Here is a 14,014-nt window from a genome sequence, read left to right on the forward strand (position 1 = left end):
TGGATCTGTGTGTGTATTTGCTTGTTTATTTATTTGCTTTAACATTTTATTACTCCGCTCATTTTCCCAGAAGAGATCCCAAAACAATGTCCAATAAAATAACAATACCAAAACCATTAAGGCATTAAAAGCAAAACAAATAACAATTATGCATTAAAAATAAAGCTCAGAAAGTATTTTAAAAACCTGACAAAGCAGGGGCAGATAGGAAAGTTTTCACCCAGTGCCAAATCGGAGAGCATCATTTCTAGGGAGAAAGTTCCAGATTAACAGTTCCATAACCAAAAAGGCTCCATAACCAAAAACCAAATAATCCTTAGTTGTTACCCACCTTATTTCTACAGGACATCTGGGGAAATTGCTGTATCATAATATAAATTCAGGTTCACGTGGGAAGATGAAGCTGTACAACTTCCTGTGTTAGAAGCTGCATGTTGAATTGTTCTTGAAAGGGATTGGGAACTTGTGTTGCTCTTTAAAAACTGGTGTCATGTATCCCATATTCCCAAACTCATTTGGCAATCTAGCCGCTGTGTTTTACACCAAATTCAGTTTCCAAATTTCTTTCAGTGACAGCTCCATGTGCAATACATGTCATCCGAAAGGGATATTACAAGAGACTGTGCCACTGTGGAGAGAGGCCATCTCTGTCCAGGAGGGTCACTGTCAATGTTCCAGCTTAAGCTGATGTACATAAAGAGCTTGAGCAATTAATGTCAACGCTGAATCTGATAGCATATCAAAACTGCAAAGCAGGTCTTTCAGAGGTAGTACATACCTGTTCAGAACAGGTTGGACACTATAACTCAAGTCAGAACAACCCACCAACAATATATCCATCTTGCCTGGATTGAGCTTCAGTTTATGTTGGGAATCTGAGGTGAGATACCCACGTAGCGAAAGTTGCCCCCAGTTTCAGTCACCACACAGAGGCAGCTTAAGGTCCAAATAGTTTACTGTTGCAGAAAATATAACTTCAGCAGTACAGTTCCAGATGTTGATATATACATAACAGCTTGTATGAGTGCAGATACAGATACAAGCAGACTTTTTTCAACCGGAACTCCTCTCACGTGGGCAACAATGCCATAATAAGAGAACAAGGGACTCATTCATGGTGGATTCCATACATGATTAGCATACATGAGAGAAGAACCCCCAGATAAAAAACCTGCCGAATTGTAGACAAATGGGCAGGGATTTTGATACTAGGCTCCTTTAAGTTCTTGTTGGGGGTGAACTAAAAAGGATTTGCTTCTCTCCCTGTGGTTTTATGGACAGTAATTTTGTTATGAAAATAAGCATGCATTACCTCTAGGAAGGTAAAGTGCAGGTATGGCGGGTGGGGATGATTGTTTTTTTGGGGGGAGAGACAGCTTCCGTCTTGTGTTCTTTTCATTTGGCACCAAATGTCACATGAACAAAGTGCAAAGCTGATTCCACAGGAATGGATCTGTGGGCATGGGGCACTGAGGCAGAATGATGAGGATGTCCAGTATTTTCTAGAAACAGAAGTAGCAAAGTGATACAGTACTTCAACATCCTTTCCCCAAAGTCTTGGCAAAACCATTCCCTCTGATTAGTCACAAAAGAGCTCTTCCTCTCCCCACCCCGACATTATTCTTATATTACATACTTGGGGCAAAGTGTTTCAAATTTTGCAGACATGTGGTCTGCACAGGTCTTGTTTTTTTTTTAAAAAACTGGAATCTGCAGAGCACCTCAAAAGTGCTTCAGATGTCCTCTCTTCAGTTTGGTGTGACCTGTTTTTAGTCAGGCAAGCTTCTAATCTGTCTGCGACAGCCCCAGTTAGATTTAGGATTTGTCCAAATGCTTTGTACACCCCGGATGATATTCATGACATCACTCATCAGTTTTGTGTAAATGTTAAATAGTGCTGCGGACAAAATAAGAGCCCTGTGGTGCACCATAATATAATGGCTATGGCGGCAGTAGACTTCCATCACAAATCCTGGAAACAGCAGGCCAATGAGGAGTGGAACCACTGGAACACAGAATTCCTGTTCCCCATCCCAGATAGGCACTCCACAAGGATACTGTGCAGGATACTGTGATCAGTGGTTACAAAGGCTGCTGAGAGAGCCAGGAAAACTAGCAGAGTCATTCTTCTGGCAAAGGTTATCTAGTGACCAAACCCAGTCCATGCCAAATCTAGTTCTGAAGCTGTACTGATAGGAATCCAGATTATGTGTTATCTCAGAGTCCCTATCTACTCAGGCACCTTGTCCAAGAAGGATATATTAGAGACTGACCAGCTCATAGAACAATCTTCCTTAGCAGAGGTCTCCTTCAAGCTCTTCAGGAATGATTACTTCTGTACTCTGGTGGTCAGCCCTGCCATACTAGACGAGCAGGTAGGTGGGTTGACTAAACTCTTCCAGGTGCCTTGTGCACATCATTGGGACTTAGCAACTGAAATCCTTCCAGCAACACCTGATTGCACGATCTAGACACATTTACAGACTGTACTGTAGGCAACGTGGCATTTAAAGACACTACAGATGTAAGCAATTTTAAACATCAAAATTCATTTACATCACAGCAGATGGCATAGTTATCTATACATTTAGGCACAAGCCAGTTAAAGCTAAACACTTAGAATTACAGTTGCTTTCAGCGGAAGGTTATGCATAAGTGTTTGCAATGTACTGACAATCCAGCTTGTATTCTGAAACCTTTCTTGCAGCCTTTGTAATTTTCCCTTCTAGTCTTGTTCAAGTAAGAGAGGACTCTCAGCACCTGCCCATTCCATTTCACATGTGGCTTTTCTCATGAAAGTGGCTTCTTGTGTAAGACAGATTCTTCATCCAAGACCACTGACTGTCTTTTTGTGGAGGTATCAGAACCACTTTCAAACCTCTGGGTTAGTCACTAAGTTTTGCACAGCATAAACCTTTCCCATTATTTTTACCCGTTTCATCTCACCTCTATGAATTCCATTATACCTTTAAAAAATTATATGTTTTGCTTAATTCTTATTAAGAGAGTGCTTGGATATCATTGTGCAAGATCCCATGCAGGGTAGTATTTTTCTCCTCCAGATTTCTTCCTGCCCTTCAGGTTTAGCCTCTTAACTTACAGCCATCTGTATAAAGCCTTCTGGTTTCCTCAACAACTGTCCACAACTTACTTTTTAAAACTGTGAAAATGTTTTGGACACTGTTGGTTCCCCTTATAGCTCAGTTCCCAGCAGACAGATACTGATGTCGCAGTACTAGACCCAGTCCCTGTTCCTAGATACTTAGCTGGCATGTTAGTCCTGCTAACTTGAGCATCTGTGTGGTTACTTACAAAATATGTCACATGAGTGGCAGCAGGTGTCTGGCAAAGCCTTTGTGTGTGGCCTGAAGGGTGGGGGGCATCTATCTAAACTCCTGTTGGTGGCTGCTGTTTCTGCTGCAGCCAAAGGCATACACCCAAATACATAGCCTACATTAACAGATCACGTTTCACTTTAAGTTGTGAAATAGCGGGGTGTGGCACAGATTAAATACGTTTTTGAGATAACTAGGAAAGTGAGGCAAATGTACAAGTAAGTTATTTGGGGGAAGGGGGAGGGTGACATGTACAAACAATTCAGAGTGCACAGTGTAAAGTTTACTTACTGTTATTATTTTGACCGGTACACACATAATTTCATTCAAGGGCTGCCGGGGGAGTTGGGAGGGGGGATGACAAACTTGGATTAGTTAAAAGCAGCAGCAAGGTCTGGAGGGAGTGTTCGAAAGAGTTGGGAGCCGTAGAGAGGTGACTATAACTCCTCTAGCAATTTCTGACTATTCTTCTGTAGCAGGACAAAAGCCTTTTCTTTTGCTTCCCGTGTTCAAAGAGACATTTGTCTCGAGACTTTGCAGCTGTGGGCCGTGGGGATGCTTGTTTGAAGATACCCCCTTGTAGGCGAGAGGAGAGTCGGCACACCGAACAGTAGTGTAGTATCTTATACTTTTTCTCCCCCTCCCTTTCCCTCTCTTATGCTTTTATTTCTCCTCCTTCTACTCCTCCTCCTCCTCCTCCTCTCTACCATGTGCATTTTTTAATAAGACGAAGAATGTGGAGGCAACGTTTTCAAGGCAAGGGGAAATTTCCTGTTTTTCTTTCCTGTTTGTTTAATAAAGTGTGCCATTGACTTTTAAGAACTGCAGCGACTTTTGTTACAAGCGAGTAATTCAAGGCAACACTTGGCTTGCTTCTTGATGCACTTTTTATATACTGCTGGAGAAGATGTTTAAATCCTTTTCGTTTTTTTAAAAAGAAGAAGACAGCGACGAAGATGAAGCTGTGTGGCGTAGGCAAGTGAGATTAATAAGAATTAAGCAAATGGCTTCTTCTGCTTTTGTTTCAGTGAGATAGTACCAGCCGTCTTGCAGCCACACAAAGGCTGCCATTTACCAGGGAGTCCTCCCTAATTCTCTTGGCAGGGGTGCCATTGGAATCGGATACAAGTGGGTGGCAATGGGGAGGAGCTGCAAAAGAGGACAAGCAGGCTTTGTGTATTTTTTAAAAATGCAACAAAAGCACTTTATACATTGAGCTGGGTGCAACAAGCTGTGCAGCTTGTGAGTGGGATGGAGTAGTTTTGAGATCTCAGTGTACATAGAAAGCCCCCCCCCTTCCTTAAAAGCTCTCCACTGAAACATTGGCTAAACTCCACAGAGAGCTGAAAAAGCCAGAAAATATTTATTGAACAATGCTTCTGACAACTGGCTTGATATTTGAAAGCTTTGGAAAGAGAAAACAGACAATCTTAATTTTGAAAACAGTTCTGGGGCACCTTGTTGATATTCTGGTCAGAAAATTGGATTCGGTTTCCTTCCTATTGTACACACCCTTCTTTATTGGCACTTAGTTCCCGTTGAATAGAATGGTAGGCTTTTATTCCTCTGGCCCTTTCTCTGATTTGCTTTCTGTACATACAAAAACATGTAGTTTATCATCTCTCATTGTTTTACTTTCTAAAATGCTGCACTTTCTTTGATTCATGTCCCAGACAAATGTGGTCTAAAATGATGGTTGCAGAAGCAAGATGCATGGTTTCACAATATAAACAAAGGTGATAGAAGAAAGAGTGGCTTCCTACCTTTTAAAATTGCTACCTGATTTAAGCATTTCTACTTAGAAGATGAAGTAATTTGTTTTTGGTCCTTTGTGTTATCAATGAAGCATTTGCTACAGGAGCAACCATGGTGCACTTCATATATCATTTGAAACTATTCATTTGCATTTTTTTTTCACCAATTCTAACCCCTGGGCTTAGGTTTTGATACAATATTAACAGGCATGAAAGCCTTCAAACTATCATTTATATTTTTAAAAGATTTGTATAGCTAGAGCTTGTATATCTGTGTTTGCAGGGAAGGTGTGGCAAGAGGTCAGCTATTTTAATCATACTGTTAGGGCTGGGCGTCTTAACGTTGTGTTGCATGGTTTTGGGGGCTGCAATCAGTTCATGCTCTGTACTGAAAAGCAATTACTGGCACATCCTGTTCTCCTATTGCTCCCGTTCCAAAGTTTTGTTTCTGTCAAGTTGAAGTAATTGATTTCATCCAGTTGCTCTAAGCTGGAAAATAAGAGGGAGAAATCTTTCTTAAATATTTTAGTCACATTTCCCACTAATGTTTATCTCTAGTCTTTTAAAAAAAATATCAATGCAGGGGCTTGGCATTGTTTAAAAAGCTTAGGTCATCGGCACTCTCAAACCTGCTATAGGAAAGAAGGTTATATTTCTCTTGCCTTGCTTAAAATCACTTATTTAATTGGGCAATAAAATTTGAGATAACTGCCTTTGGTGCTTGGCATTTTATGGTTTCAAGAAGCAGGCACCGACCCTAACTGTATTGTTGCTAGTAATTTTTTCCTGCTTTCCTAAGGAACTAAGCTCTGATTACAAATTATTGAGGAACATAGGAAGTGATGCACAGTGTATAAACTGGCAGCCACAGTCTGAAGCCATTGTCCTGGTAGGGAATCTAGCTTCAATTATCCTCTGATTTGCTTCCCCATTCTGCCTTTGACAGTAACAAGGCGAGGCTGTCATTAAGTGATATTCTCAATCTTGGAGACTGTGCACCAGAGTCAAAGTAAAGTCGGAGCGCTTTATTCAACTAGGAAGAAAGGTTAGTCGGGACAAAGTATAGCCATTCAGCTCTGGATTGTAAGCCTTACAGTTTTATGTGACCACTCCCCCCTTTTATCCTGGTTATCTGCTTAGGGCAAGCTTCTTTCACTTATCCAAATCATCTCAGCACTTGGCCATGCATACTGTGACACAGTTGCACTTCCATCTGGATACAAGGCTGGAAGATGCATCACAGTCATACCTCTTGTTACATTTCCCTCAGGTTAAAACTTTTCAGGTTGCGTTCCATGGCGACCCGGAAGTACCGGAAAGGGTTACTTCTGGGTTTCGCCGCATGCGCAGACGCTCAAAATGACGCCGCGCGCATGCGCAGAAGCGGCGAATCGCAACCCACACATGCGCAGATGCAGGGGAAGGGAAGCCTCCCTTCGCTCTTCTTCAGGGGTGGGCTCCTTCTCCACCCACCCCACTCCCACCAACATGGTCTCTAGGGGTTGTAAAGCAAGCCAGACCATTTAGCAGAGACTCCATTCATTCCAGCAGCTGGCCATCACCCACTCCAAGCCTTGCGAAAAATATAATCACCATTACTACTACTACTACTACTACTACTACTACTACTACTACTGCCCTCCACCCATAGATATCAGGGTGGCTCACAGCCTGAAACTAGGGTACTAAGCACATGCTAAAAACTAGAACAAAGGCAAACCAAGCCAGCAACCCTCCTTCTCCCTTATTTGTGAAACAAGCCTGTTAATTGCCTATCCAACTAAAAAAAAAGGCACTGAGGCTTTTTGAGATCAATGCAAGCTAAAAAGCATTGCAGGGGGTTGGGCTAGATGACCCGCAGGGTCCCTTCCAATTTTCCTTTTTTCTGAAAAACACACGCACAACCCAACTGTGGTCCCTCTGCAGTCCTCGCCCCAAGCAACTGTGTGTGAGACTTGCTCCCCAGAAAGTGTGTCTTGTCTTGCTACCTGTGGTTTTTGGTCTCTTGTCAGCCCCCTCTCCCCAATCTATTCATATTCTTTTCTCCCTAATCTCCAATATTACATTTTCCTCTGGTTGAGACTTAAAACAGAAAGCCCTAATTCCCAACTGTGTTTCTTGCTGCAGTCCTACTGTCTACTCAGAAGTAAGGTCCTATTTGATTCAGCAGGGCTTACTCTCAGGTAAGTGCAGTTAGGGCTGCAGCATTTTTGACCCAAGTTTTGGGTCCTTTTTAGGTTCAAAATGTCACTGCTTTACACCCCCCCACCCCACCCCACCCCACAATATTCGAAAACATCGGCTTTGTACTTAAACACAAATTGGCCGGGAACTTCATTGTCTGTGTCTTTATTAATTTATTTAAAGAACAACAAACTGGTGATTGCTTTAACTTTTTGATATGTGGTGATTTGAATCATGAGGATGAATTAGAAGAACTGCTGAGTCTTGAGCGAGTCTTGCTTTGGAATTGAGGACGTCATTAGATTTTCTTCTGCCTTTTCATTTTATTTTGTTTTAAGGGCTGGTTAGAGATAACTCTGGGAAACGGACGCAGGTGGCGCTGTGGGTTAAAGCCTCAGCGCCTAGGGCTTGCCGATCGAAAGGTTGGCGGTTCAAATCCCTGCGGCGGGGTGCGCTCCCGCTGCTCGGTCCCAGCGCCTGCCAACCTAGCAGTTCGAAAGCACCTCCGGGTGCAAGTAGATAAATAGGGACCGCTTACCAGCGGGAAGGTAAATGGCGTTTCCGTGTGCGGCTCTGGCTCGCCAGAGCAGCGATGTCACGCTGGCCACGTGACCCGGAAGTGTCTCCGGACAGCGCTGGCCCCTGGCCTCTTAAGTGAGATGGGCGCACAACCCCAGAGTCTGTCAAGACTGGCCCGTACGGGCAGGGGTACCTTTACCTTTACCTTTAGAGATAACTCTGGGAAACGGGGTGTGGGAGGGGACGCCAGAGGGATCTTTGCACTACAGCGCCGGATATGCTTAAGATGGCCCTGGTCAGAAGGCCCTCAGAACTGGACCTCAGTGTCTGGGCTGAACAATGTGGCTGGAGAGGCTTCTTCAGGTATACTAAATGCACAAGGCAAGAGCTGGGTTAAATTTCTCCTTAAATCCTCAAGCCATAACTTCTCAAAAGCCACTCCAATGCATTTCAGTGCCATAAGCACCTGTCTGCTCCCTTTTACCTCCATTTTACTCTGCTACTTTCCACACCTGTGAACCTCTTGCTACCACTTTCCAAATAGCTCCCTCTCAGTCAAATTGGCCAGCAGCCCTGGAAGGCAGTTGGGGCGTCTAGGGGGTGGCACAGATACCCATGGTAAGCCCTGCATCCAAGACAGGATTCTCATTTGTTCTATGTGTGGATCATCCTGTACTCCTGAAACGTTACACAGGTTAATTAAAACTCATTTCACTTAAGACCACTCTGTGATCCGGCATATTGTCCTTGTTTTTCCTGTCAACATCCATGTGCTATATATTGAGCTAATATGATATCTATTACATAGCACCCTAAATAGAAGCACAAATGCAGTATTCTTTTTTCTTTGGCATCAGTTTTGTTGCTCTTTACCTTAGATGTTGCCCTTTTCTGGGCACAAGTGTTTATTTGGTCTTCATTTGGCGTTCTGTCCAACTAAGTTAGATCATAGCTGTCAACTTTCCCTTTTTCTTGCGAGGAATCTTATTTGGAATAAGGGAATTTCCCTTTAAAAAAGGGAAACGTTGACAGCTATGAGTTAGATGCTGGGGTGCTGTCTCAAATGCTGCAAGCCAAGGATCTCTGTTTTAGCCTTTAATTCATGGGGCAGCCCAGGACTTCCATACCCACTGCTCAGGCTTGCATCCTGGAGAGGTCTCTTCGCAGTGCTAACACAGCGAAAACAACTCAGGAGGCAGCAGTTGCGAGTTACCGGGCATTTTCACAGTGACTCTAAGAACATCTTTAATATCTATCTAATGCACAAGTAGAACTTGGTCCTTCCACATGCTGTTGGACTAGAGCTCTCACCATTCCTGGCCATTAGATATGCTAGTTGGACTCCAATGATACTTGGAAGGCCACAGGTTCCCCTGCCCTGGTTTGAGGTATCACTTCTCTGTACTTTAAAACAATAAGGGAAGCATAAGAGGCTTACGTATTTACAGATAAATGTAGCAATTTGTTTTAATAGAACAGGAAATTCAGTTAGTATTTGTCTTAACATTTTGATGACTTGTAGGATTGCATGACATAGCTTGTTATGTATTTATAACTTCCCTGTTAACTTAAACCATTCTATAAATACTCTTTTTCTTTTTTTCTTTTTTACTTTAGCACAGGAAAATCAAAGAGAGTGATTTTAAACAATCCAGTGTTTTATCAAAGGGAGTAATCTTAAATCACTCTTCTATAAAAATTTAGGAAGTCCCAGGCTTAACAGGGAAGTAATTCTAAAGCAATTAATGACGTATTCGAGTACTTAGATAGAGTTGCAGATAATTCAATAGCATGTGTTGTAACTGAACTGTGGCTCTGAGTCTTTAAAAGAGAGAAAAACTAGTAAGATAACGCTAAGTTTCTTTGTCAGAAAAGCATCCCTCAGGGCAGCACTTTCAAAAGTGGCTTTTACTGTTTGAAGTTACTGGCCTATATCACACAGAGCCCCAGCTGTTTGTGTGCATGTTGAGAAGTGTGCTCTGAATGTCGGTACTCATCGCGGTTTGTGGGCCACATCTAAAAAGTACAATGCATGCCTCAAGCTGAGGCCCAAAGAGGTATTGAGGTAAGCTCTGGCTTATAACCCCCTCCCCCGCAGGATTCTCGCTGTTGCTGTTGTTGGTGTTTTTCCCTTTCCTTGCAAACACCAAACCCTCATGCTACCTCAAAAAACTGTTTATGAAACCTCTTCTCTGCTTCAGAAACAGCATCCCATGCGGTAGGCCCAACAAAAATTCCTCAAGTAAAATAATAGGGAAATAATGTGGTGCATTTTGAATCAAATAATACCTCAAAGCTCCTGGGCTTCAGTTCTTCACAGAGTTGTGTGAAATCAGATTGCTGTCTACTTGGTGATGATGGTGTTTTAGATGTTGCGTTTAATGATATTTTGGGTTAGAATATAGCCTTTGTCCCATTTAAAGGACCTGGTCACTCGTCTCCTCTGGGAATAAAGAGGTGTCTTTTCCACTTTGCTCTCCATTTTTCTAGGGGTCCTTTGTTTTTCCTCCCCTTAGAAACAAGGGGATGTTACACTACAATCTGTGTTTTGGGAGCACCTGAAACTGTAGCATTGTTGATGCTACTTGGGCTCAGTGCCTGGGTGGTAAATATAAAGAGCTCCATGCAGTTGTCACTGGTGGTCAGACTGCAGAAGGCAGGGAGATCCAACAGTAGGCGAAGTCACAGCCCCACTCCCTGGACTTATTGTAAGTAAGAATGCAAGTGGAGGGACAGGGCAGGCTGAGGCTGGTTGAGGCAGTGTGCCATTTGCCCTAATAGACCAACCTCCACTGGCTCCATGTTGCCCTCCTGTACATGGAAGCACCACGTATAAGATTGCACTGCAAACTGTCCAAATGTTGATTCAGGTAGAGGTACAATAAAGAAACCGCAAGTTAAGCTCGGAATACCTTCTCAAGTAGCATCCTGATTCTTTTGTAAAGCCAATACTGCTTACTACAGTTTCAGATGAACCCATGTGGCAATCAGGGGTACTATTAAGTTGGTTTAACACTTATGCTCCATTTGGTTCCAGGTATTCGCCCGCAAATAATGAATGGCCCTATGCATCCTCGTCCATTGGTGGCTTTACTAGATGGAAGGGATTGTACAGTGGAGATGCCAATTTTGAAGGACTTGGCTACTGTTGCATTCTGTGATGCGCAATCAACTCAGGAAATCCATGAAAAGGTAAAGAAAATGGTTTTGTAGACTGACCTAATGAGGGAGAGTATGGCTGTCTAGTTTTGAATCCATTTCAGGTTCAGTTCCCCTTACCTGTACACTGCTTTATAGAGTAAAAATGACTAAATTTTGTAATAAAGCAGTTTTGGATTACAAGAGGTGTCTTGGAGCCAAATTTGTGATTGTGTGTGTTTGTTGGTTTACTCTACCTTTTCCTCTTTGTATTGCTGTTGCTCTTTTGATTAACAGAACTAACAGTGGATACACCTGAAATGCGAATTCCTGATCTAAAGTTTCTTTGATGGCACCTGTCTAGGATTTTATGACCATGTTGGTTACTTAGGCAAAATCAATCTCTTGGATTCAAAAATTGACTGATCTTGTTAGATAGGCTTTAAAATAGGTGGGTAAGAGGGCAAAAGGTTAATGTAAACAATCTGCCTGGTCCAGGTGCTGTGTTCCTTGTGTTCAGTGTACTTGCAAACAGTGTGTGTTCATGAAGAACAGATTTAGCTATTCTGCCCCAATTGATTTTCTTAAATGATACAAAATCAATAGGCGAAAGCAAAAGAATTAATGTATAAAAGATCAAACATACTTGGATTTCATGTAAACATTAGATAACTGTCTTTCAGTAACCTTTTGAACCTGGATTGGCTAGGGACCCCATGAGGTAGAGGGGGTAAATGACTGAAGTAATAGAAATGAAGCCTTGTCAAAAGTGTCAAAATATGCAGCTTGAAAAGGCAAGCTAAGGTCCAAACTAGATACTATATGTACGCACATGGATCCTTCTTCAAACAGCCCCTTTTAAACTAGCTTTGGGAGGGGGAGATTAGGAACAGAAAAGCAACGCACTAGGGTTGTCCCCCCTCCCCAAAACTGGTCCCCTGCCAGGACTCTCCTCCCCACAGATTTCCACATGTGTGTGTGCACTTTTGGGGGGAGTATCAGCAGAACATTTTGAATTTTTGTGTGTGAAACATCTTGTTTGGCCTTAAGGTAGCTACAATGTCATCCTGAATATATTTGGGAACAGCGCTTCCTTTAGGTTTTTAATTCAAGGACATCCACAGCTTCTATTTCGGTTATTCTGCTTCATTGCCAATTGTACTGTATATGTGAAGTTTCTGTTACATCTTTGTATTATATTTTTATTTGCAGTGTTTTTATCTTTTCAGGGAATATTTTGTTTTCCTTTATTGTATTTTTGTTTTTAGCCTTCATCTGTAACGTTTTATTTTGAGATTTTGTGTGGAGTGTATGAGGTGCTATGGGAGAGGCAGTATCTCTGCTGGGGGACACGTCATGCTCCTTGTCTGCCAGAAGTCTTCCCCCTGCACTGAGCTCTTGTCTGTGGCTCCTAGAAGCTGTTGGCTTGCGACAGTGGCCACACCCCAGAAATGGCTTTGACTGGCCAGCTAAACCAGGTGAAGGTAGCCAATGGATCTCAAAACCCCTGCATGCAAAGGCGGATTGAGCAGACGTGGGTCCAGCTGTCAAGAAGACAGTTTCTACACATGCTGTAGAGAGAAATGAGGGGCAGATGGGAAAGCAGATATACTCATTTGTGAGAAAGGCTTTGGCAGTAAACCCTGAGGAGCAATCCATACCCACTGCCTTACAGGACATCTTCAGGGAGAAAAAGTTAAGAATTAAACCCTACACAAATGCGTAGTGGAGTCCCTAAGGTGATTGGATGGTGTCTTGAATACCTCCTTCCAGCAACTCCTGCAGCCAAGCTGGTGCCAAATGTGTTGCTTTCCTTTCCTTCGGACCACATCAGTGTGGCCCAAAGGGGAGTCTTGTTATCCGGGCAACCCAAGACCTCCATTCACACTGCCAGGCTTGTGCCTTGTGAGAGGTCACTTTGGTGCTTCAGATGCAGCAAAATCCATTTGACGTTTTAAGATAGGTTGCAAAGTGCTTAGAATTTTTAAAATCTTTTTTGGAACTGCAAACTGGCATAAAAATCATTTCAATAAATAAATAGACTAAACAAAAAAAAAAGGTTGCAGAATGCCACTTAGAGCCTGTTTAGATCATTACGATGTGGTGTATCCTTACCTTGACTTGTAAAAGCTGTTTCTATTTCCTGTATTAGTAGTTTTACTAATCACATAATATAAAATCTGTAGAATTTGGCATTCACTTCTCAAAAGATAATATCTGATTGTGTCCGTCCATGAGTGGATGACTTCTGCTCATGCAATGGGACTTGCCTTCCTCTCACCCCCCTTGCAGCCTTCATATCCCCCCAAAATTTGATTCAGAAGGGGTCTCAGCCCTCTTGAACAGTTTTGGAACATGTGTGGGATGCTATAGGAGAGAAAAGAGGCAAGGAGTTCCCGCTGCAGAAACCAAAATCTGTTCACGTGATGTTGGATATCACCCCTTATCTAATTCTCATTTTATTGAGACAGGAATACATATGTCTGATTCATAGAATTGTAGAGTTGGAAGAGATTCCAAGAGTCATCTAGCCCAACCCCGCACAGTGCAGGAATCTCCTGCACACAGTCCCCCATCCAGTTTGAAACCACACTGGACCCTGCTTAGCTTTGCAAATGTGCTCCAAGACTCCTGTTCCTCTCTCTTCTCCATCTTCCTCTCTCCACTGGCCAAGATTACTGGCTTTGGGAATCCCAGTCACCCTAGTCTTTCTTTCTTGTACTAATCTTTTCCTTCCCACAAGTGCATACGTAATTTTATTTTTATACCCCCTTTCTATAGTTCAGACATGCTCAAGGCAGCTTGCAACATGAAGGAAATTACATAATTACAAGCATAACTAAATTAGTCATAAACAATAAATAAAACATCAAAAGTAAACAACCAAATTAAACAATTTTCACATAAACCGTAAGATCTCAAATAAAGATACAAAAATTAATATCAATGGCAGTAACAACCCATCCCCCTCAACAGAACTCCCTAAACAATACCCCAGCCTGTTCATCAGGCTCAGCTTTTGTAGATGGAGTCAGTCAGGGCCCCACCCTCCCAGGTCAGGTGGAAAAGGCCTGAAAGGCAGGA

The 14,014-nt window shown here is 42.6% G+C and overlaps 1 protein-coding gene across 9 annotated transcripts in view; it reads left to right on the forward strand.

Annotated features, from left to right (window-relative positions):
• CTBP2 (C-terminal binding protein 2) overlaps positions 1–14,014 on the forward strand; it is a 209,957-nt gene that overhangs the window by 172,632 nt on the left and 23,311 nt on the right. For 8 of the 9 annotated variants that reach the window (XR_013839072.1, XR_013839073.1, XM_079976584.1 and 5 more), the window contains one exon: positions 10,830–10,984. Coding sequence is in view for 7 of the 9 variants with exons in the window: in XM_079976584.1 (XP_079832710.1) it covers positions 10,830–10,984 (155 nt within the window). In the remaining 2 variants the exon portion in view is untranslated. Of the gene's footprint in view, positions 1–4,110; positions 4,311–10,829; positions 10,985–14,014 lie in introns of those variants that run through there. The other variant, XM_079976585.1, reaches the window with a different exon arrangement.

This window comes from Podarcis cretensis (assembly GCF_951804945.1).
Source record: "Podarcis cretensis genome assembly, chromosome: 5".
Classification (NCBI taxonomy): domain Eukaryota; kingdom Metazoa; phylum Chordata; class Lepidosauria; order Squamata; family Lacertidae; genus Podarcis; species Podarcis cretensis.